The sequence below is a fragment of the Aptenodytes patagonicus genome, chromosome 1 (assembly GCF_965638725.1).
Source record: "Aptenodytes patagonicus chromosome 1, bAptPat1.pri.cur, whole genome shotgun sequence".
In the NCBI taxonomy this organism is placed as follows: Eukaryota; Metazoa; Chordata; class Aves; order Sphenisciformes; family Spheniscidae; genus Aptenodytes; species Aptenodytes patagonicus.
Window position 1 is genome coordinate 77,970,192 of NC_134949.1, and position 24,522 is coordinate 77,994,713.

The 24,522-nt window shown below is 39.3% G+C and overlaps 1 protein-coding gene across 5 annotated transcripts in view; it reads right to left on the reverse strand.

Moving 5' to 3' along the window:
• Positions 1-24,522, reverse strand: part of SCUBE1 (signal peptide, CUB domain and EGF like domain containing 1) — a 223,332-nt gene that overhangs the window by 69,538 nt on the left and 129,272 nt on the right. For all 5 annotated transcript variants that reach the window (XM_076343880.1, XM_076343872.1, XM_076343862.1 and 2 more), the window contains one exon: positions 8,723-8,839. In XM_076343880.1, the coding sequence (XP_076199995.1) occupies positions 8,723-8,839 (117 nt within the window). The remainder of the gene's footprint in view (positions 1-8,722; positions 8,840-24,522) is intronic.

Genomic DNA, 24,522 nt, shown 5'->3' on the forward strand with positions numbered 1-24,522 from the left:
ATCAAAGGAAGAGTCACAGAAGGTGCAGTCTATACAAAGGCCTGAGGATGATAACCTCTATTTTAAAAATGAAATAGTAGTTTTCAGCGCCTTTTTTTCTGAGGGTCTTGACTTGAAATCCTACAAGGATTCAATTTTCTGAAATGCCTGAGAAATTTACCCCTAAAAAGCCTGAAGTGTATCTGACCGATCACCCAAAAACCTTGTATCACTTGCCACTCCCAGGAATCATGGTTAAAATGTTCTATCTGCTTGGGTCAGCTTTTTCATACAGGGTCTAAGCACTCAGTGTATCTTAATCTGTTTCCATTTGCAAAGTTTTGCATTTTTTTCCAGCGGAGATACCAAAATAGTAAATTAAAGCCTACTGAGAGTAATCCTGTCTTTCCCTTAGTTACTTTTGGTGGACTCTAAGCAACATGCATACTATTGCTCTGGGATATCCCAGAGCAATCCAACCCAGATAGCTTTATTTATGTGCAGCAAGCAAAGAGAAGCTACTTATTAGCTTAAATGAAAAGCTGCTCTCACTAGTCATCACTGTACCTTTGACTGAGAGTAAGGCTAAGGGACCATTTTCCATATGCTACTTTCCAAACCAAACTATGAATATAAGGCACCGTATCAGCAGAATGTCAACAAAATTTAATGCGCTGTACACCAAATTACTCTAGCATCAAGCAGCAACGGTATGAACCAGTATTAAGAGTACAACCACTCTATTAACTACATAAGTTATCTTAAAGATATGCCACAGAAGTAAATGGCCATTTCAGGTGCTGCAGTTATCAAGGGAAATGTAATCAGAAGACAAGGGAATAAGACAAGCAGGTCTCTGCCCTTTCTGCCTCTGCCAGATGTCCTCTTCAAAAAACCCACTGCTGCTTGTAATCTTGTGACTGACATTTATGCTGACATTTGCTGGTACCGCAGTGCTCCGACTGCAGTGGAGGTGATGACTGCCAGCAACTTACTTCATTTGAGTTTATTCTTTCACACCATTTGCATGTATGGTTTTTCCCTTTTTTGAGAGAGCACTGGAAAATGCTAATGGCTCTTTATGGCTAATGGCTCATAAAGCTTATGTTCCTCAAAAACCGTATGTGTCTAATGTGGAGTAAACTGAACTGACCTCTTCATATGTCTTAAAAAAAATCTTCATGTTGCTAGAGAAAGGTTAGCTGGAAAAAGCTCTTTTTGTATGTCCCAGGATCTGCTCTGGGTGCCAATACAATACCTATTGACACTAACGCCATGTAATGTAGAGCAGGCACCAATATTCCTTTCACCGTGTGCAGTATCACAGATATCACACTAAAGGATACTGCTAATGGGAGGTGCACAGAAAGTAGCCTGTGGATCTCAAGTAGGAGTAGTCAGGCAGCTATGAACAGATTTGCCTCTATAAGCAACCTCTAGAAGTTTAAACTCTTGAGGAGAAAATTTAAATTCCTTTTATTTTAAAATACTGATGTATGTGAATGAATTCAACAGGGAACATAATTCCAGCTTTATAGCACAGTATCTTAGTGATTCTAATGCAATACGTTCCTTGAAGTTACGCAGAAGATAAATATCTAAATTCTGTGGCTGTGCACCCTCAAATGGAAGTTACACACTTCAGCAGGGAACTTAGGTTACCTTTCAGCATGCTATTTTAGTGATGTCTTCTCTAATGCTTCTCATGCATTTATGAAAAAGTCATATATACCTTTGGTAAAACGATAGTCTCACCTAAGCAGAAACCTAAGAATTTTCTGTGGCAATCTAACCGAGGAAAACTTTTTGTATTTGGGTGACTACTTTCAAGGAGGTCTCTTTATAGCTAAGGAAGAAAACTAGAACAGTGCCCAAACCAAAAAATAAAAAAAAAGTTCATTCACATGAGTTCATTTGTGCCTGTCTTGCATTTGGCTCTTAGGTGAGACAAATCTCAGTTCAGAAGACCTGCTCCAAACCTATAGACTCGATTCTAAACTCATTGAGACACTTATATGATGTGAAAAGCGTGGTCGTATGTGCCACTTACGTTCTATCTGCCTTGGTGTAAACTTGACTGATACATATATTTTACAGAGGTTATCTTGCACAGGGATATATTTTACTGTTAAACTTTTATTGGCGTGTAAAAAAAAAGTCAAGTTGAGTCAGGGATATTAACAAAACAAAACCTGAGTTCATCATAGGTAATTACTCCTACTGCAAAAACTTCTCCGTTTAGGCAATCAGAGAAAAAAATACACTACTCTCAAACTTATCCAATCAACCACAGTCAAACAAAGGTAGTATCATAGCTCAAGCAAGCTAATAGTTGATGTACCAGATTAACAACTGCATCTTACTAATAATAAACAATAAAAATAACCCGCAACTCCTTCTGGTGTTCCTTTCTAAAAAAAGAGCAAACGTTTTCAGTTTCATGAATTGATCGGGACTGACAAGATGCAATTCTAAAAGCTTTAGTCAATTTAATGCAATTTAGAGAAAAAACCTAAAACAAATTTTAAGTAATTTCGACTAATGGAATGATGGAGGAAATCATAACTGTTCACAGATATTCTGTAGCCAGGAAATGAAGCCAAATTGGCCAGCTAAACTGTTCATTGTGAGCTTTTCACTTAGTGTTAGTGTGTTCTGAATGAAAAGAGAGGAAAGCCTTCAACATCTGAGTCATATTCTCATACCAAACTGATGTCAAGCATTAATTTCAAACATTTAATTTAATGAAACCTTTCAGTTCATATTTAACGAAATACGACATATTTTGCTTCATTGAAACTTGTTCTGTAACAAACTCTTTCCTTACAGAAACAATTCCATTTTTAAAATTTAATTCGCTTTCAGGGTTTCATTTTTTTGTATCCAAAAACAATTTAAAATGCATTTTCCTGCTGTAATAGGCTGCAATTAAGAAAGATAAAAAAGAGCAATTACTATGTCAACCTAATAAAGCCAATGCAAAAATTCCCTTTTATTTCAACAGACTTTGATTCGGTCCTTTGACTGAAATTGTTCATTAGTTTCTATGCTCCTGCTCTTCTTTTCTAGATCGCTTAATGATAAGGAAGGTTACAGAGTTGAGTTAGTGGACAAACCATTCAAGGCTAAGGCATTTCTGATGCTCCCACTGCAGCACAGTCAAGTATTTAAGCATGTAAGTGCCACATTTCTTTGCTGCATCTGAATGCAAAAGGATGGGGGCCTGTTTCAAGGAAGTAGAGAGCACACCACATTGCTGGGTAACCATGACAATGAGACAGCAGGAAGAAGAAATGTTTGCCTAAACAGCATCCAGTCACATAACCCCAGCGTAACACTGCTCTAGTTAAACAATATGCCAGAGGGCTAAGAAGGGCTTACTTAGTGTTGCACAGTAAATAAAATGCCCCATCTCTAGGTGGAGACGTGCAGGGACCTTTCTGTCTCCTAAATACATGTCCATGAGATCACCTGGGCTTGGCAAAGATCTGTTCGTGCACATGAATTAATACTGCTGTATTTAGCTACAGCTGGTGGCAGATTATCAATATAACATCATATTGCTACGAAAACCACTGACATTCTAGCCCAGCTGAGTACCTACCTCCCCAAAATCCCACTGTCAAGCTTACCTGTGAAAATGATGCAAAATACAAAGTTAGCTAAACAAAATTATACACATCTTGCTATTATAAAACATCTATGGGGCATTGCAAAGTTAGGTGGCACTTTATAGATGTTTATGGAAAAGCCATATTTAAGATGTGGCTTTTGGACCATAACCCTTAGAAATCCAGTTATGCTTCTCTTCTCCTGCTTAAAAATTATATTTGCTCTGCCATTTGACTCTAGGAGTTCAGCAACTGCTGCACCCTGCACAGTTCCTCTATGTCTATGTGTACAGTGCTAGGAAGCTGCATTATTCTGGGGCACAAGAGTGCCTCGGGGACACAGTTTCTTTGTTAAATCCCTGAGGCAGAGACGGAGCATATCAGACACACGGTCCTACATTTTACACCATGCCAGAAGCCTGTGGCCCTTCCTCTTGCTCTAATTCACTTCTTAAGGAACCCACAAAGCAAGCCCCCGTCTTTCTCAGATGTCTTTCGCAGTCATTCCCAGTCCTCCTCTACTGTAAGTCCTGGAAGAAGAATGCTCCCTTGCCCAGCTTGTCTCCCATCCTTCTGGAGCTGCGCTCGGGCAGACGAGCCCTTTATTGTTTGATCCAGTTCGGCAGCTGGATTTAAACAATCTTCAGAAATCTGCGCTAAGTCTAATCTAGAATGACTTCACTCCTCTTGAACCTCCCAAGTTTTTTGCAAACGAGTCTCCTGCTTTATCAGCTACATAAGTTGTATTTAATATAATTAAAATGCTAAACTGATGAATCTTCTCACTGAGGGCAGATTACAGATGGATGCATGAAAAGGGTACTCAGCAGGAAGGATGCACAGAAACCAACAAGCAAGGGAGCTAGGGACCACAGAACCCCTGATATGCAGAATATAGGGGATATTAAAAAGTGGGTAGGAGGCAATGAGCAATAAGCATCCTGGGCCACTATGTCTTTTAATCCTCTGGCTCCCTTTCTGTCCGCGTTAGCTGACTTCTGTGGGGTGACTTGGTAGGCATTTAAGGAAATGAACGCCACTGTTTCGTCATGCGTAGCACAATAATCGACAGCAGCAAATGAACTCAGCATCAAGCTGGGATCACCCAGTTACAGTGGTAGGAGAAATTAAATAGCATTAATTAGAGGGAGAATATGGAACTCTTTCTGCCTGGGATGTGTCTCTTCTCTTAGCTGACAAAAGCCTCCATGGTTTGGCTTATTAAGAGCCAAGCTGATAGGAAAGCTGAAGGGAAAAAAGGAACATTCTCCATTGTGTGCCAACCCAGCTGAGGGAAGACTTGAGTTTGAGACTGACTTTTAAAGAACAGCAAAAGGTTAATGAATTTTTATCCCAGCCACCATTAATACACCTAAAGGTCCCTCTAACTAGACCACAGACAGCACTTTCGCTCTTATTTCACTACGAGATCAGGTAAGTAATATATGTAAGGGAGAAAGAATCTGAGACAAAAAAGATTTTTCCAGCTTCCAGAAGCCAAAACAATCTTCTGCTACGGTAGTCTTCCTACGGGCTATGCAGCTACCTGTACATATTCCATGTTAAAACTTTCTCCACAACAATTTTTTTTTCCTATTTTACTGACACTTGATATAAACCAGACTGCACTCTGCATTAACAAAAGGAGCTTGATTCTTTGAGGTACAATGAACTCTCATTTCCCACTGAGCCTATGAAAGAGGTTGACACGCAAAACTGCTGAAGGTAGGTCCCCTGTATTACTTGGAAATTGCTTTCCTGCACCATCCATTCTCTGATACATTGGGAAAGGGCCAGGAGAAATACCAGAGTTTCAGTCCTGACACAGTTCTGTACTCCGTGATTTGAATCCATCCCAGCTTTTATGATAGAACTATAGAATATGAAATATGATATTGCAAACAAAGTCTAGGACAATTAGTTACATTTAATAGGGTTTATTTGCCATCTTTTGGCAAATAAAGCATGTTTGCGTATACTCTTTCTTAAAAAATTGCCTTTCCTTTTGTATGTATACTTGCCTTTTTTCTATGCTAAACAGTTAATGAAATTCCAAACTACTAAACAAAAACCTGTGAACATTTTGGACAATAAACTCTTTTTCCCATTATATGTGCATACAATGCCTAAAACAGACTAGTCCTGATTTTGAACAGAACCATCTGGGAATTGTTGTTATTTAGAAAAATAGTATTTTTATTTATTTCATTAATTTAAAAATAAAAATGTTCTTTAATTTACCTGATTCCCTTGTAAAAAAAAAGGAAGAAAAGTGGCAATAGATTTCCATAAAATACCAGTATGGTAAAAGCGCACTATTGCGGAAATCACCTACAAGTGAGCTAGAATTACAGATTAATAAATTACACAATGTCCATGTCAGAGTACTCTAAAGTTCAGATGTTTCTTTGAGTCTTATTTAAGCCTCTTGAATCTAAGCAACTACATAATTTCAAATAGTAGCTGCACTATGTAAAATGTCTTAGAGAGGAAGATGCCAAAATGGACTGAAAAATCGTAGACTTTCCAATAAAAACATTCTTTTTGGTCAACATTATTTGCTAAATTCAAACTAAACATATTAATCATTTTGCTCAACCCACAACTGCATTTTTCGGTTAGTATATTAATTATCCCTCCAACTTCTCTCAGCTTTTCTTACATGCCCTGTCTCTCTACTTGCCTTTAATAGATAATGACATATCTTTCTCCCATATTTAGAAATATAACCTCTCTTAAAATGGTGCTTCTGTGAAAAACCTCACTTGGATATGCTGTGACATTTGATGGACTTGAAAACTCTGCCCAAGAAAGACAGGATGTGACAGCTGCATGATCCCTGAAGATGCTTTAAAGGGCATCCAATAGATAATCCATTGCTCTTACCACACAGACGTAATGTTACAGCTAGAGGGAACAATGAACTGTATATATGAAAAATTGTGGGCCAGTCAAATCAAGGAGAGTAAAGAGAAAAAAAATCAAAGGCGAAAACTTGAGCTGATCACTCTTTTCTTTTGTTTCCTATAGAACTCGGAGAAAGGAAAATGTGCACACTGAATTTCCCCACCCCAGCCTTTTCTAGGCTTTACCTATAAGCAAGAGGAGCCAGGAAGGCATCAATGTCACTCCACCAAAATGCTCACTTTTGTGCTCAGAAGATGTAAATCTTAGAGAGCAGTCTTGACTAAGGGCTGCCTGCAAAAGCTACGGAAGAAGCTTCACTGTTCAGTTTAAGTGCAGGTTCCTTTGTGCACAGATTTAAATGGGAAGTTACTTTAGCTTCAGGGAAACAGAATCTAGCCCAGAAATCTCACAGTGCAATATATTAGATAAATATTTTTAATTACAGTTAAATTAAATGCAAAACATATATTTTACCATTTTATCATGAAGAGTATTTCCTAAAATGTCAATAAAGGTTAAAAAGAAATGGCCTGGTTGGTTTGTTAAACCATGGGAGTTAATTTCCAGTTGCTGCTTATTTTAAGAAAGAATCTGCAGCATCAAAAAAATACAGATTCTGTTTCTCATATTTTCTTCTCATAAAAAGGGGGAAAAGAAAAAAATGTGAAAGAGCTTAGAGCTAGGGTAATTGGTTTGAGGATCAGTTGAATATTTCATTTTGTCTGTAGCACTAATTATAGACTTGATTATTATAGAAATACTGTTTCATATTAGTTCTATGGCCAAACTCCTAAATTTAGAATTAATCTTTTTTTTCATGATGCAGTTTCAATAATAAACATTATGATCAAGTCTAGGTGTATGTTACAGTATTAAAATGCCTTCTTTTTAAGCACTCGGTGGAATCGCTATTACTGGTCTGCTATGGCTTAGCTAGTCTGCCTGTAAAAATGAAGATTGTTTTTATGTGGCTTGAACTAAAACGACTGATTTTTGATGTGTGCTCACCCTTAACTATTAACATTGTGTGCAATGGCAGCTTAAATGTTTTATTTTCAAATAAACAGGCAAATGGACTGTTATTTCTATAAATACTAACAGGATCATGCCCAAGCACTGGGATTTTTCAGCCTGGAGCAAGAGGAAACCACACATTTTCTGTTTATTTTTGTGGGTTTTACTATTTTAAGTAACATCAAGCCCTGGACTGAAGAAATTCTGACATTTCTGGTTACTTTGAAGGAAAAAAGTCCCGATAGTTTCTTAGCAAGTTAGGTCAACATGCTAAGTCACTGAATGATAAAAAAATATTCTCTGTGACAACAGTATATGCGATGTCCTCCTGGATGTCCATCACCAAGTCTCTTGCAATGGAGCTCAAAAGAAATACATAGGAAGATGGGAAAATGGTTGATGGAGGGCCTGGTCCTACTAACATGTATCTAAATCTACTCAAGTGCATAGTGCCATTAAGTGTGATTCTGCAGGGATATTTGAGAACTGTCCCTGTCTCCTTAACTGAGAACAGATGTTGACAGTGATATCAGATGCTCTTTTCTGTTCTCTCTTCCCCTGACCTCAGTTTTAACACACTCATGAAGGACAAAATGCCAAGGTTCTTGTGCTGCCTTTGGAACAGTAAAATCTGAGCATCAGCTGTACGGTTTAGACCTGTGCACTAGTAAATGCTGTTTTGGTTTTCCTTTGTAGCTGGCTACTTATGTTTTGAAGGGGTAGAAATGGACAATTGTCTGGGTTTTTTCAGCAATACCTCTGCACCTTTTGCTTGTCTTCGCTTAGTAATAACCAGTTGATCATCTGCAGGTAACAAAGTACTGGTTGAGAAGTTTAACTCGCTTTTTGAATAGACCAATTCAGACACCATTAGATGACTGAAGTTTTACAAGGGTATCAGACTATCCTTTGAAACTGAAGGCTTTTTGCAGCCCGGAGTTGTTCCTCTAAATCTCTGGTCAGTTTGAAACAGTTTGACCTCTGTATCTCGTTTCTCTGCAGTAATAAAACCCTTTAATAAATAGAGAGAAAAATGATTGAAATAGGTAAATACAGAAAAATTAGGGAAGGAGAAAGCTAATGAACTCAATTGCAATCACTATGCCAGTATTGCCTTAACTTAAAAGTATTGATTAAATAACTGAATATTTACATCTTGTACTGGAACCGCTGAAGGCAAATGATGCATTGCAAAGCAAACAGAAGCTGACCTTTGCACGTTTTCCCATCAGGCTGCAGGGTAAATCCAACTGGGCAACTGCATCGTACCCCTGTCGCGGTATCCTTGCAAGTCCGATCACAGCCTCCATTATTGACAGCACATGTTTCTGCAGAATGAAAGAAAAAGAGAGAGAGAGAGAGGGAGAAAGGGAGTGTAATGAAATGTTCTGGGGGAGGGGAGAGGCACCGACTCTTTGGGGCAATATTACAACATTATGAAAGCAGTCTAAGTTTAAGCAAGCCAACTGAAGCAAGCTCTCAAGGTCATCAGGGCCCATGTACTGGTTTTGACTAGTAAATCATTTCCACAGTCATGATTTCTTTCTCCCCCCAAACTGGTGTTTTTATTTATTATGTTTAGTTAGTGCTTTTGAACTGTCTTAGACAATAGGATGGGTTATTACACATGAAACAAGTTTAAAAAGAAAAAAAGTGATTGCCTTTAAAAGCAGAACCAAACATTCAGTCTGTTTCGTATCAGTCAATGTCTAGCCGAGGCTTTTTAACGTTCATTTTTTTAAATGATGTTGTAGGCATAATGAACTTTAAAAAGCAGTAGAAAGCAAAGCAGAGTGCTAGACTTGGAACTGAGAATTTAAAATCCTTAGTTAAGAAAGAGTTAATGGAAAATGAACTACATATATCACTTTGACAAGAATCTACATGCCCAATCTGTTCTTACTGAACTACAAGCAAAAGGCATCTGGGTTTTGTCCACTTAAAGCTTTTTGCAAATTGAAAGGAGTTTGGAGTGGGTGGGAGGGCATAATTGAGGTCACTGAACCCATTCCAAGCTGTGTCATTGAAATTTCCCAGTGCTTGTAGTATGTAGAAGGGTGGCTGGGCAAACACAGGCAAGAGAAAGCTGCAATACTTCTGAGCTTTTACAACAGTGGGCAATGACTATTAGGTACCACTACATTAAAAAAAAATCTTCAACTTCATTACAGAAAAAGCAAAAACCCGTCCCTCATTGCCATTATTTTCTGTTACTCGTGTGTGCACATGCGCACACCGTACACATACATATGCACACATACCCACACACACATCCATAAAACAGATAAAAGGCAAGTGAAATGATTAACTTTGCTTTGATCCAGAGAATAGAGTGGATGTAAGGATGCCAATTTAGCATGTCAGTTTGAACTGTGCATTTATCTGAAAAGTATTTACTTCAGAGAGCAAGTCCTTTTAATAGTATCTTTTTCAGTTGCTCTGGCTTTGATTAAATTAAAATACTCCCCTGCCCCCCAAGACTGCCATTATTCTACTCAGCTCACCTCATTCTGGCTTTCCCTAAAGAGGCTTTGTCATTACCTACTCAGATTTACAGACTCCTATTGCTGAATATTCACAGTCTGTGTCACAATTGTACCCTGTGGACAGGGTCTGACAATAAGCTATAGCATATGCTAATCGGGAATTGCCTTAGAAGAGTACATTCCTCAAAAATTATTTACACAGAACAGAAAAGGCTTTATCTTTCAATTGACTAATACTAAAAGATTTTTATTTTAAAGCAGCCTCTGCTAATGCCCTCAAGGTGAACTTAGACTGGCCCTTTGGAGGGACTTCACTGCTTCAAAATAAGAGGAAAAAAGTGTAACTGTTGTTTTTTCTTTTGCACTGGCACAGACCTCTTCATCAGCTGTGGAATAAGCTGCTGGCACTTATGAACAAACGAAAGCAAGGGGTTGGGGCACACATGCATTAACAGCATGGGACAGAACTCTGCCGTCCGTATACATTCACACATGCTCTACTAGATAGATTTTAAATTTTTTATGCCATGTGTGCTATGTAATAACATCATGTAGAAAAAGCAATCAGTATACAAATGGATTTGCATATAACTGCCAGCAAGCACAGCTAACAAATGGATTGACATGTTCTCTGGGACAGCTTTCTGAAAATGGAGCTGAGTCTGCAACTCCTTATTTTCAGGCGGAGTTCTTGCTCACCTTAGCTACGACTTGCAGGACCTGAACCTAACTGTTCAAGTAATATAGTTCTGATTTTCATTTACCTTGCTGGGAAGGACTATTTTATAGGCTTAGAGGCTGACGCTGCTGCTTGAAGAATTCTTCTGTAAATGACAATGCTGGCATTGCCATTTGTATGTGAATGCGTGTGTGTGTCCTCATAGGCCAAGATATCAAACGATTTTACGTTTCAGAGAAGGGAAAAAGTTTCAGGGAATTTAAAACTTTTTTACTTGGGTACAGTTTAATAGTAGGATGATTTGCCAGGAGTAAAGAGTTAAGGTCAAAAAACAGGAAAAAGTGCTGAAGATGTACGTTTGGCATAGCACTGCAAAGAGCAGTAAGTCTTACGTTAGCAGATTAACTTTGGCATATGAAGAGTCCTTTATTGCAGTTCATCAACACGAGAAGAACATAAGCAGTAATATTTCTGCTTTCTGGATGACATCCAGTGAAAATGAATAGACACAACAATTTTTTTTTCCCATGGCATGGATGACTGGATCTATAGGGTAAGGGTCATTCAGTGAACAAGAGTTATTTCTATGTATAGAGGGAATCAAGCCAGCTTTTCTTATTTTCACAAAGATTTAGTAAAACAAACCAAAAAGAATAAATACCCTTCAACTTTGCTGGTGACTCTGACTTTAATACATGACGAACTCTAACAGAATGAAGATCCAAGTGAGCAAGAGGACATCTGACAGTACCTCTAACATTTTGGATAATCAGAGAGATGTATTGATGAAATTCCTTAAACTCAAGGTCGTGAGAAAACATTGGTAAAAGAAAGCAAACGTGAATAGCAGAATGTGGGAAAGAGGTGTTACAAGCTACATCAAATAGAATAGCTGAGGCCTATATACAACATAAACTGAAGCGCGTCACCACCTGTGTTTCTGTTAGAAATGACTTCAACTCATTCTTCACCTCACCACTATCAAACTTTAGTGTATATTTGAAATGCAAATACAAGTTTTAGGTCTCAAATAAAGAGCAAAAGCAAATTACTTATTTCCAAGCTATCACATTGAAGAAGCTATACTTATATAGAAGGGAAAGAATGGATGTTCAAAATTTGGGTCAGATCTTCATGGTGATATTGATCCTACAGACCATTTTTCACTGTTTTTTCCTCTGCGAAAGGCAACCTTAGCATATTTATTACTTTTTTTTTTTTTTCAGATTTTTTGGCACGTTTCTCATGTTTTTTGTTCTGATGAAGGAGCAAAAAAAGAACTGGAAGACACAAATAAAGCACTGTCATGTAACTGACATTTAGATTCCTTATGAATTATGATAAAGCTCATCATTTGAAACTATGAGACTTTACTGTGAATTTAAAGTGATGTTTGCAGCCCCACTTATATCCTTATTGAATTCCCACTAGAAAACTCAGACAGAAACAGGGATCTAAAGAAAAGGACATCTATTTACATAAGGCAGTCTGAGACAGCTTACATTGTGTTTTTCCACTGTAAGCTCCTAATTCTGGAACAATCTCTCATGTATCTGCTCCCTGGATCTATAAAGTAACCAAAATCATTACCAACATGCTATACCTATGGTTTACTCAATTAGGATATTTATTGTTTAACAATAGTCCATTGTACTATGGGATATGCACTGCTTCTGGATATAAAAATATCCTATCAAAAAGCACAAGCTTGAGCTGTTGGTCCTTCAGCACTGGATCAGGAAGTTGACTAAGTTACCAGGTGAAGTTACAGGGGTATTCAGTCCTTTAATATGTCATTTCAGTGTCTGCAAGGGTTTAGCAGTGAAAGATCAGTTCTCCAGGTTCTAGTTCTGAAGTTTTTGAACTAAAGCAGAATCTCTACCAGGTGGCAATAGAACCTGGTCACTTTCTTAAAAAGAAGACTGGCACCAGACAGGATTTATTTGGCTTTGAATACTGTTAAATGCCTGAAACTCTGAACATGTGTCATGGTTTGGGAACATTTCTGGAAGCCTAAATTTCAGCTTATTTTATGAACCAGGTAAACATAACCATTCAAAATGTAAGCTTCTATTCAAATCTGGTAGTGGCCAATTATTTCATAAAGCCATTGAAAAACTGCCTCGAAGACAGGTGTCTCCAAAATCTGCCTCCAATTTTTGTGACTTCATTTTATCTCTATGATCAAAAGAACATGATGTGATTTTAAGGGTATTGCTCAAAATCAGGCAAAACTTGGGATCTTTATTAATCACTTTGGCAGCCTGGGACAATTTGAACTAAGATCCAAAACAATGTTTTAGGAACTGAGATACAGTGCAAAGCAGAACAAACTTATATAGGTCTATGTGACTAGAATGGATACATCTGAAGATCATACAGTGAATGTCTTAGTGAAGTCACCCTATAATCTTTGATAAGTCATGAGGACAGGGTAGAGTTCCTGATGACTGGACAAGGTAAACATCAAGAAAAGCAAGAGGGGGGATCTGGGGAACTACTGGCCAGCCAGCCTCACATCAGACCCCCGTAAGTTTATGGAGCAAATCATCCTGGAAGCCATTTGCAAGTACGTGAAAGACAAGATGACTGGGAATGGCCAGCATCGACTTACTGAGGACAAATCACGCCTGATTAACCTGATTGCCTTCTACAATGACATGACTTACACTGTGGATAAGGGGAGAGCTGTGGATGTTTTTCACCTTAAGTTTAGCATGTGCTTTGACATGGTCTGTATACATAGTATGGCCACCGTGGTGAGAGATAGACTGGATAAGTGGATAATAACAGGGAGTGGAAAATTGGCTGGACACCTGGACTCAAAGGACTGAATCAGCAGTACAAAGTCCAACTGGCAGTCTGTCACTAGTGCTATCCCTCAGCCTCAGCTAGTGATATTAGGGCCAATACTGCCCAATGTCTCTACTAACAACCCAGACATGGGATGGATGGCACTTTCTGCAAATTTGTGGATGATACCAAATTGGGTGAGTGGTCAATACACCGCAGAGCTGGGCTGCTATTCAGAGGGACCTTAACAGATTGGAAAAAATGGCCTGAGGGGAACATTATGAGCTCCAATGAAGGCAAACCCAAGTCCTGCATATGGGATGGAATAATCTCATACAACAGAACAGGCTTAGAATTGACTGGCTAGAAGGCAATTTTGGAGAAAAACCTGGGGTCCCTCATGGACAAGTTGAATGGAAGTCAGCAGTGTTTCCTTAAGGCAAAGAAGGCCAACAACACCCTGGCTTGTATTAGTAAGAGTACAAGCAGAAGATCAAGAGAAGTGACCCTAGCCCTCTATTTGGTGCTTGGAGTAACAACATCTAGAGTGCTGTGTCCAGTTCTGGGCACTCCAGTGCAAGAAAGACATGGACATACTAGAGCAAATTCAGTGGAGGTCTACTAAGATCGTGTTTAGGGGGTTGGAACACATGATGAGGCTGAGAGGCTGAGAGCTGTTCAGCCTTAACAAGAGAATGCTCAGAGGAGATCTTATTTCTGTCTACAGCTAACTAATGGGACAGTATAAAGATGGAACAAGACTTTTCTTGGAGGCGCACAGTGGAAGGACAAGAGGCAACAAACAGAAGTTAGAATATGGGAAATTCCAGCTTGATACAATGTAAAAATTTTTCACCATGAGAGTGGTCAAACACAGGAACAGCTTCCCTAGGAAGCTGTAAAATCTATGTCCTTGGAGATATTCAAAACTCAGCTGGACATGGCCCTGAGCAACCTGGTATAGTTGCCCTTTCTTTGAGCAGGAAGTTGGATTAGATGACCTCCAGAGGCCCCTTCCAACTTACATGAGTCTATGATTCAATGAAACTGATTCACATATCCTACAGAGACTAAAGAATCTGAGTTTCACTTTTACTTTATTTCTGATAAAGAATACTGGAGGAGAAGAGCGAGAAGGGAAGTACCATGAACACAGCAAGCAGCACGTCAAATCTAAGAGCACAGTTCATGTCTACTCAGTGTCCTATTCAAGCTCAAGAGCTCTTTGTAATCTGTTACATTCATATCACTGATACATATCTGATACATCTAGTATCACCAATGATACTAAACTAGGAGGAGCTATGGACTCCCTCGAGGGTAGAGAGGCCTTACAGAGAGATCTGGACAGACTAGAGAGCTGGGCAATCACCAACCGTATGAAATTTAACAAGAGCAAGTGCCAGATTCTGCACCTGGGACGGGGTAATCCTGGTTATACGTACAAACTGGGGGACGAGAGGCTGGAGAGCAGCCCTGTGGAAAGAGATCTGGGGGTTTGGGTTGATGGCAAGTTGAATAGGAGTCAACAGTGTGCCCTGGCAGCCAAAAGGGCCAACCGTGTCCTGGGGTGCATCAAGTACAGCATCGCTAGCTGGTCGAGAGAGGTGATTGTCCCACTCTACACTGCCCTGGTGCGGCCCCACCTCGAGTACTGTGTGCAGTTTTGGGCGCCTCAATATAAGAAGGACATCAAACTATTAGAGTGTGTCCAGAAGAGGGTGATCAAGATGGTGAAAGGCCTCAAGGGCAAGACTTACGAGGAGCGACTGATGTCACTTGGCTTGTTCAGCTTGGAGAAGAGAAGGCTGAGGGGGGACCTCATCGCAGTCTACAGCTTCCTCAAGGTGGGCAGCAGAGGGGGTGTGCTGATCTCCTCTCTCTGGTGACCAGCGATGGGACATGAGGAAATGGAAAGAGCTGCGTCAGGGGAAGTTCAGATTGGACATTAGGAAAAGGTTCTTCATGGAGAGGGTGGTCAGTCACTCAAACAGGTTCCCCAGGGAATTGGTCACAGCACAAAGCCTGTCAGAGTTCAAGGAGCGTCTGGATGATGCTCTTGGTCATATGGTTTAGTTTTAGGTAGTCCTGTGAAGAGCAGGGAGTTGGACTCAATGATCCTTATGGGTCCCTTCGAACTTGAGATATTCTATGATTCTATGATATTTCCAACAGGAAATGTTCATGTTCAGAAAGTTGGAGCATGGAAGTAGAGACCTAAATTTCTTCCCTACCTTCCCATAAGCTGCTATGTCACCCTTGGCAAATTACTTGCACTGGAGCTCACAAGAAATTTTGTGATATACTGGTCTCCTCACGTAAAATAGATGCAGTATTTCCTATACTCATAAGATCTTTTGAAATTCATTAGCACACATGCTCTATAAATATAAAATACCATTGTTTTTATTGCTACCAATAGTACAGAAATTACTGCCAATAGTACCAAAATTAAAAGCAAGACTTGACACTCTCCACTCTTAATTTACTTTTTGCCCTGATAATATTTATTCCTCTGTAAATGTAACTTTTTACAGGGATAAGAGATTTTCATCTTTTCTATCCACTCTTAAATTCCGTTAGATTAGCATAATACACAACAGGATTGATATGAAAAAGCATTATATAACAGAAAGTTTGGTGTCTCTGTTTTGTCTTAACCAAAGTCAGTCATTTTGGATTGGCTCTAATTATGTTCTACTTAAAAAATTAATCCCATAAACTCTGGAATGTGTGCATATACCTGCACCTATATGCAAAACTCTGCTTTCCCAGTCTCAGTCAACTTGCTAAAACATGTCATAACTGCTAAAACAGTGGGATAAAAATTTGCTTAAGATAACATAAATATTCAAATTATTCTCTTAAAAGATAAAAAGATTTTAAAAACCTAAAGATGCTGTACATGGGTACAAGGAATGAAATGGACAAGTAACAAAGTGATCAATCATATTTTTTAAGAAGACCTAAACCAAAATAAGCTTCTTTGGGTGGTAGGCAAGAAGGTAATTTTAGAAAGAGGCAAGCATCCTCTTTGTACTGTAAAGGTGTAATCCTGCCCATCACACAAGAAGGCTGAGCCAGTTGGCAGTGACAAAGAGCCCTCAGGAAAAGATGTTGAATATAACTTGGGCTTGTACTATTACTGTCTAAAAGCACAAATGCCATTTTGCAGTCACTGTGCCATTGTGCAGGCCACTGAGATACCAGTCAACGTAGTGTATTTCTACCGTGTTGACCTGTGCTGCTGTATCCTGAGCAAGATACAAGACAGACGAGTGCTATGTGGATCTCTGCACGAAGGAGGATGATCTTAATTTCATGTTATGCCCAGAATGTATAAAACGCATAGAAATATTGCACTAGTGATCAATGTCACTTCCCTTTGTCTGATCAATATGCAGCTGCATCACAAAAAGCCTTTCAGCCACCAGGCATGAAAGCAAAACCAAGCCATCTAGCATCAAGGTGTTTCCTTTGTGGATATGGAGAAGTGATTCTCTGATCTTTTCTGTTACCCAGCATGGCAGTTTGCAGTCAACAGGATCCAGAAGCCCTATTTGTTTTCCAACTCTTGATCATGATTGGAAAGAGTGGAGAACAACTGTAAATGAAAGAGCTGTTTTCAATAATATGTGTATAAACATGCAAAGAAGCCTTAACAGAAGACCAAAAGTGGCCAGCTGTAGTGAAAACAGAAGAAGTCATATATAGCCTCAAGTGAAAATGGAGAGGGAAGCCACTTAAGTCATCACCTACACTCAAGGAAGTCCTGCAGCAGCTGCTGTCTTGATCATCTATCTCTTAGGAAACGCATGAGAGGGACAGTCAACGGCACCTTCTTCCACAGAAAAAGTTGTTCTTGGAAGAAATGAAATGAAAAAAATTCTGTATAGCTAATGATTGCCATCTCCTCTGAATCAGAGAGGAAGGTTAGACTGACCTCCTGTCTTAAGGCCTTGGGCAGAGGAAAAGGATTTTTTGCAGCAACAGGTAGGCAATAGAAGATTAGGTTTGGTCACGTCTGTAGGTTTATGACATCAAACTCCAAAGACAGTGAAATCCATACACTGCAAAATGTGCAGTGTGTGCCCTCTTTACTCACTAATTAACACAAATTAGTAATTAGTAACTGGTTTGAAGGTAATTGCTCTTGGAAACATGGAGAGGCAGGTTTGCGCTGATTCTCAAATTTAAAAGGCCATTGAGGTGTTTAATGCTGTCCGAAGACACAAATCTGGGCAATGTCTGACTTTAAGACAAAAGGGAAAAGAAGGAATAGCAGTCCCCCAAAACAAAGAATGTTTTCTAAGTTTGCCAAATTTCTGTAAACCATTTAGATCTTACGTGGTAAGAGGTAAGTACAGCTGAAAGGAAGACATGAAAAGGGAAGAATGCTTGTTTTCCCTACCTAGTTCCTATGATTGGCCAGATAATAACACTGACCATAGGGCAAGTTAAAGCAAACTAGCATTTCAACTGGCTTTCATTTGGAATTCATTTGCAGTAACCTAAAGCTCAGTAGGGTCAGCAGAAATAGGGTGGTTGGGCTTTGCTCCCAAAATCTGTACCACATTAGGGAAGCTTATTTTGACCCAACTTTTATGCCAGCCAAAGAGCAATTAATGACAGAGCAGTCTGGAGCTGTGAATTTAGAGTAGCTATCAGGTCCTATCAAGTAGGTCATAGCCAAAGCAAAGTAATGAGTAATAATACTCCAGAGTGTAATCGTATCTACTTCTACACTTGGTCTAAATTTTGCACAAGATCTGAACACGGTATCTTATGCTCAGAATAACTGTCTTAAATTCAGGGCTCAGACACATGAACGAGTCAATCGTGATGTAACTGAAAGCAAAAGGTTGCAAGCAGAATGGCAGCTTTAGAGCACTCGCTGTTTTAGCCAGTGCAACTATGAGGTATACAGATTACCTTAGACCATTTTTTCCTAATGAGGTGCCTGTGAAGTAATATTGGCTGGCAACTGGAGTGGCAAAAAGGGTTAAACTACGAGCAATCTCTGTTCCTCAGCAGATGTGCTGTAACTAAAGCTGTTGTAAACTGCTACTGTGTCTGAACCAAGAGATAACCTGTTTACCTATCCTAAACACATAAAAATGAGTTGATTTGTCTGTATTTAATTCACAGTGAAACACAAACTGACTCTCCAGGCTATGTGTACAAGACAGGAAAACTTATCTATTTGAACAAGTGAGGAAAGCTTAAGGATATCTGTGAAAGAAAGCCAAATATCTGGCAACCTGTAAGTATGAATACTGAAAAGCTGAAAAATGCCCTGTTAATGTTCATCACCTTGATAGCTATCACAAGAGTTGCCATTCTCTTTTGCTTTATGTCCTGCACCGATTCCCGACAGATTTTACAGTACATCTCAGCAGAAATGAAATTGCAGAACCAGTCCTAGATAGTGCACACAGGATATCAGAGAGTCCTATCTTAAATTTAAACTGGATTTATTTTTTTAAGTAAGATTTCAAAGGAAACTGCCAGGAATTGGGTGATTCTTTTAAGAGGGAAAAAAGTACATACTCATGATTGTTTTTATTTTGAGAAGGCCTAATCTTAAACCATTAATTGCCATCATCTGTAATGATTCTTTGCATCACTGTAGCATTTTGGAGCCCTCATAAGGACCAACACCAGGACTCCGTTGTGCCAGCTACTATTAAGTTACAGTTACGAAATGGTGATGATGCTAAGGTATTAGAGCAGTTCTATCTGAGGGCCAGATCCTGCTCAGCTGAGGAAACCTGAGGCTCCCTCACCTTAAAGAACGTTGAACTCATTCAGTTTAATACAAAAGTATCTGGAATCAAATTAGCCCATAATTTGTATCTTATCTCCTCTCACACCCGAAAACACTCTTTTGCTCAGTCTGGCTCAAAGGTAGCCTGTGCTGACATCTCATCTGTTTCCTTCACATTGGTATCATAGCACAATCTCCACCAAACATAGCTCTTTCTGAATTCCAGGTATACTGGGTTTTTGCATAGCACACTCCTCCTCTTAACATTTATGTTATATAGGAGAATCTTACAGAAATAATTTTAACCACTAGTGGCAGCACTGCTGTATGCAGGTGAACTGCATGACCATGCCTAACAACAAAGACTATCTAATTGGATAAAAAACCACTCAAAATCCCACTCAAATTCTGACCAAAAATACACAAATTCTGAAAGCCTGAAACTTGGAAGAGATTAAAACTTAACTCAGGAAAGGCAATTTTTTTTTTAATATTCCGTTGATTATACAGATGAGCTTGCCTTTAAGTAAGAAGGAATATGCAGTATGAGTAAGAAAGCAATGAGACAGAGAACACATGATAAGACTGCTGCTGCCATCCATAAAAAGAATTTTATGGCAAGCAGCAGTACATGCGGTATATGGCATGAGATCAGGGTACAAGGAGGGACAACAAGCACAAGGAGAAACTGAACACACAGCTAAAATATTTGAATTTTCAGTTAAGTGAGAACTATGTTATTCTCATGCAAATTATGCTCTGTGATGCTGAAAGGATAGAGAAAGAGCATTCAGAAGAGTATAATGAAAGAAACAAATAGCTGTGAACAGATGAAGGAGAAACTGAAAGAGCTTCATATTCAGGGAATGAAAAAAGGTGAGACAGAAAGGGTAACTTGCAGTATGTGGAATTCTTCACTCTGTTATGCTTGTCTCCTCACTTCCTTGCAATTTCATGATTGGTAGAATTTTATTTGCATGAAAATAGGATGAGAATTCTGCAGTGCCACATCCGGAATGTGTGAAGAAACGACTAGGTGAATCTTGCACTGAATCATGAATCCCACAGCTCTCATTTCAGAAAAGTTCGATTCTTCTTCAGGGAAAACTACATATTTAGGGAACATCACTTGATAGATTGGATCAGGTATTTTATAAGCACCAGATGAGTCCAGTCTGGTCCCGTAAAAATAGCACTACTAGTTGTGATTGTGGTGCTTTTTCTAAATAGAGAAGCTGCATTTAAGAAAAACTGAAATACTCTGAACGCTGCGAAAAGCATTATCTCCTGACCTTGGACAAATCCTTTCATTTAAAATGGAAAAGCAAAACAATGGAAGGTATTGGTAGGAATTTTGGATAAGGTCAGAGTCTTTATCATCAGCAAAGAAATGAAGAAAAGGGATTTTTACAGGAAATAGCACACCATTCACAAACTCAGTGAATAAAAGTGACGATAACTCAAGATGAAAGGATCTGCCCTTGGGAGAGAAAGAATGCACGAATGACCTCAGGGATTCCTTCCCCCTGTTTTCTATGATTTCATATAGCAAAGTAGAACTGACAGAAAGAGTTAAAGTGAGGTCTTGGTTTCACAGTTAGTAACGGAGTTAGAGATCCTCCTGGCAATATGCCTGATAAAAGTATGTTTTAAATGCTTTATTGATTAAAGCACAAAAAGATTGTGATGCATACAGAGCAGCACACTTGGCTTTCTGAGAGTGAGCATTTCTAAGTCAGATAAAAGCCATTCAGAGAAATAAAGACATATTTTAAGTAATTTGAAAGAGCCCTAGGAGGCAGTACAACAAAGCTAGGAACTGAAGTACATACTGAAAAGGTGCTCTTGGCTTAAAGTGACCCTTGGTAGGCTATAACTACGATAGAAGTTAATTGCTTCGGAAGAACACTTGAAACAAACACTGGCTTGCCCATCTCCCTGCTCTTCAAGACAGAAAACCAGGAGTAGGATCACCTGGAAACTCTCATTCCATTTTGAAAGAGAACCAAAAATGAAGTCTGCAGTATCCATTTTTAATTCACATTGGAATAAAACAACCTAAGACTTTTGGAAATTTTCTAATGGAAAACCAGAGCTCATAACACTCTTTATTCCAATGGCTTGGTAGTTAGGGCATTACATACCATGTTAGAAACCCAGGTCCCATTTTCTATTCTTTCATGTTTATTAGAATTGAAGAATCCCAAGCCCTTATCAGGCTATCGGTTATCAATACTGGCCACAAGGGTAGAGCACCTTCACGAGGCAATAATGAGTTAGTCTGACTTTACAGCCCAACATTTCCCTTGAACATGGGTGGCAAATCACCATGAAAGGGTCTTCAGTATAATTTCCTCACATTTCAAATGAATGTTCTAACCAGATTACTGTGTACATTCTGTCTCCCTATTTCTGAAGATCATTCCAGGCAAAAGCACTGTGAAAACCAGAGTCTTCCCACAAAACTTACTTTCAGAAAAAAAGAAAGGCTTTTGCCAGAGAACTCTCATCAGATTAAAGGATTTTTTAGGTAAAGAATGCATGGCTTCAGTAAGTTCTACAGCTCCTTCCTGAGCTGCAAAGGAGCTAAACATGGCTCGACCACAGAGTCCTGAAATTCAGAAAATGGTGGATTTCCATATGAACTACACAATCATTGTGTGTTTTATACAGTAATTCAAGACAGAGGTTTGACTTTGGAGAAGTCATTCACAGTGAACCACCAGAGGAGAGATCTTTGGATGACTGAAAGAATGGCCGAGGAAGGTTTCCATATTGATATGATGTCATTTTACACATGGCAGGAGAAAATCCCTTTAATTATGACACTCTGGTAATTCTAGTTAACTCTGTGGATTCTATTTTCCTGTAATCAAGAAAAAGCTGTATGTCTCTGTTGAAAAGAAAACAGTGATTCAAAGAGATTAAGTCCTGAAATTCCTAACAAACAAAACACCAGACTGGAGGCAACAGCAACAGCTCGGGTCAGGTAGGCACAATGGACTAGAAAGTCCACAAGAACAGTTACTCTATGATTCAAAAAAACATAAGCCATAACACCCCCTTGCTGTTCTACCAAGCTTATGGTCTTCAGTAGAAAAGACTATAACCCTCAAATTTGCAATGTGTCATAGGGAGAGGCAGAAGTAAAAAGACTGCATACTAGAGAAATTAGAAGTTTTTATCTGTTATTCACATGCATGTTCATACAGGGCATAGGTCCTTGCAAGTTAAGACCTGAGATTTTTTAGCCTTAAGACCACACAGTCCCATACCATCAGTTCTTCTCAGCTATGGAATCCCAAGAATTTCCAGGTGGACTAGGAGAAAGAAGGGGAGAAGGGTGGCTGACCATATGAACATGCATATGGACAATGCATCTCAAGTAAATGATCTTGCTTTCTCTTCCCATGATTATCAATATGAAGTTCACACACTGGGTGTGTGCCCTCTGTAGTCCCTATTTTATGCAAGCTACCTGAAGGAGGAATCTTGATTCATCAGAAACGGGGAATGTAGAAGACTCTTCTGCCAAGAGCTGCATAATTCCCGGAAGCCTCTGTAAGGGGCAACTGCAGAAGCAAGGATGGTGCTTCAGATGACCTTTCTGCCTTGAACTCCTGGGGAGTATGTTCAGATCAAATCTGATGGTTCTACCTCTGCTCATTAATGATCAGGCCTGGCACAATCTGTTACCTGCAGCGATAATCTGGGGTGGAAATAGCTACAACTAAGTACCTTCCTGCCACTGAGGCAATCAGGTGAGGGGTGCTCCTAAAGGATCTGCTCCCAGACAAATAAAAGTCAAAGCATGCTTGATGTCCAGGGTGAATAGGGCAGCCTAATCCTTAGATAATTGTGGTTTAGGAAAAAAATACCATATGGCTGATTATTAAGCTCAGATGACCCAAGATATATAAAGTTGGGTACCACTTTAGGTTAAATGGGTAAACATAATGTAAGAAAGATCAGGTCTAAATTTGTAAATCTCTCTGACTATTTGATGTAACATATGCTAAAATGTTTGCCTTTGCTGGAAATGCAGTAAGTCATGACCATAAGCTCAAATTGTGGTTTTGTTTTAATATGATGTGAGCAGCTCATTAAAATCCATTGTAGGTACTGGGCTAAAAATCTCCTGAAATCAAAACAGCTTTGGCCAGGACAGGTTAAACACAGTTACTTTGGCTGATGTTTCTAGCTACCTTCAGGAGGCACAAGACTGGATGAGAGAGCTGACCAGCACACAGAGAAAGGAGTACTGGCATGTCATGAAAGTGGCCAAAGCAGGACTTGCACTTGTGATCTACTAGTCTGAACTGGCTCTGGCTATCTGCTGCAATGTTTGAGATCCTTGGAGTTGAACTGGTAGTGGAAGTACGCTTTCCAAAGCAAACCCAATGTTAAGGCAAAAAAAGAGATGATTCTGTCCCATAAAACATGCAGTGATGTTCTCTGTCATAAGCTAATCCATGAGAGAAATGCCCAAATTGCAATTTCCACAGCCCACATCTCTAGTGATTGCTGCGGAGAGAAAATGGTCTTAGTGGACTGCACACTCGGCTCTCCAGGCAGGTAGCTGGGTGCTCATTATAAATGGCTGGAAGGCTACTAAAAATGGAAGAGGAGCCATCTGCAGAAGTCAAATGATTCTTGCTACAACAAGGGAAAATACAGAACTAGTGAAAATACTACCTTAATTGCTGGTTATGTGCCACGCATATAGACAGACCAAAGCCCTGCCTGTAAGCCACTCTTAGGAAATCAGGGATGGAATGTAATATAGGTACGCATATAACATATCCCAGCCTGGCAAAGCTGGTGCTTGTTGGTGTGATTTTCCAAATGACTTGAACTGCTTCCTACACTACAGAAACAATCTAGGCAGAGGCAAACTTTAGCAGTAACAAAGTCCAGGACAGTTCTAATGCACTTTACAGTTTATACAAGCACTTCAATTGACAGTAAAATAATTTGTAGGGATCTTGGGAGCCAGCTTCAAGGGAAGGGAAGAGAATTACATTCCTGTATCTGAGGTGGGCTGCAAATAGCCTTATTGATGACCCAAGAAGTCAGTGTCCAATGGCAAAACCTGACACACAATGAGTTGAACATGTCTTGTGAAAGAGTGAATTTCAGTGTAGAGTTTGGGTTTCTGAAGACACTTGTAGCAATGGTATTACTGCCATTTGCACCATTATCCTGGCCTTAAACATGCAAGGGAAATTACTGCGCTTCCTTAACTTCAAGATGGGCTCAATGTCCTGTCGCTCTTTGCTATACTGA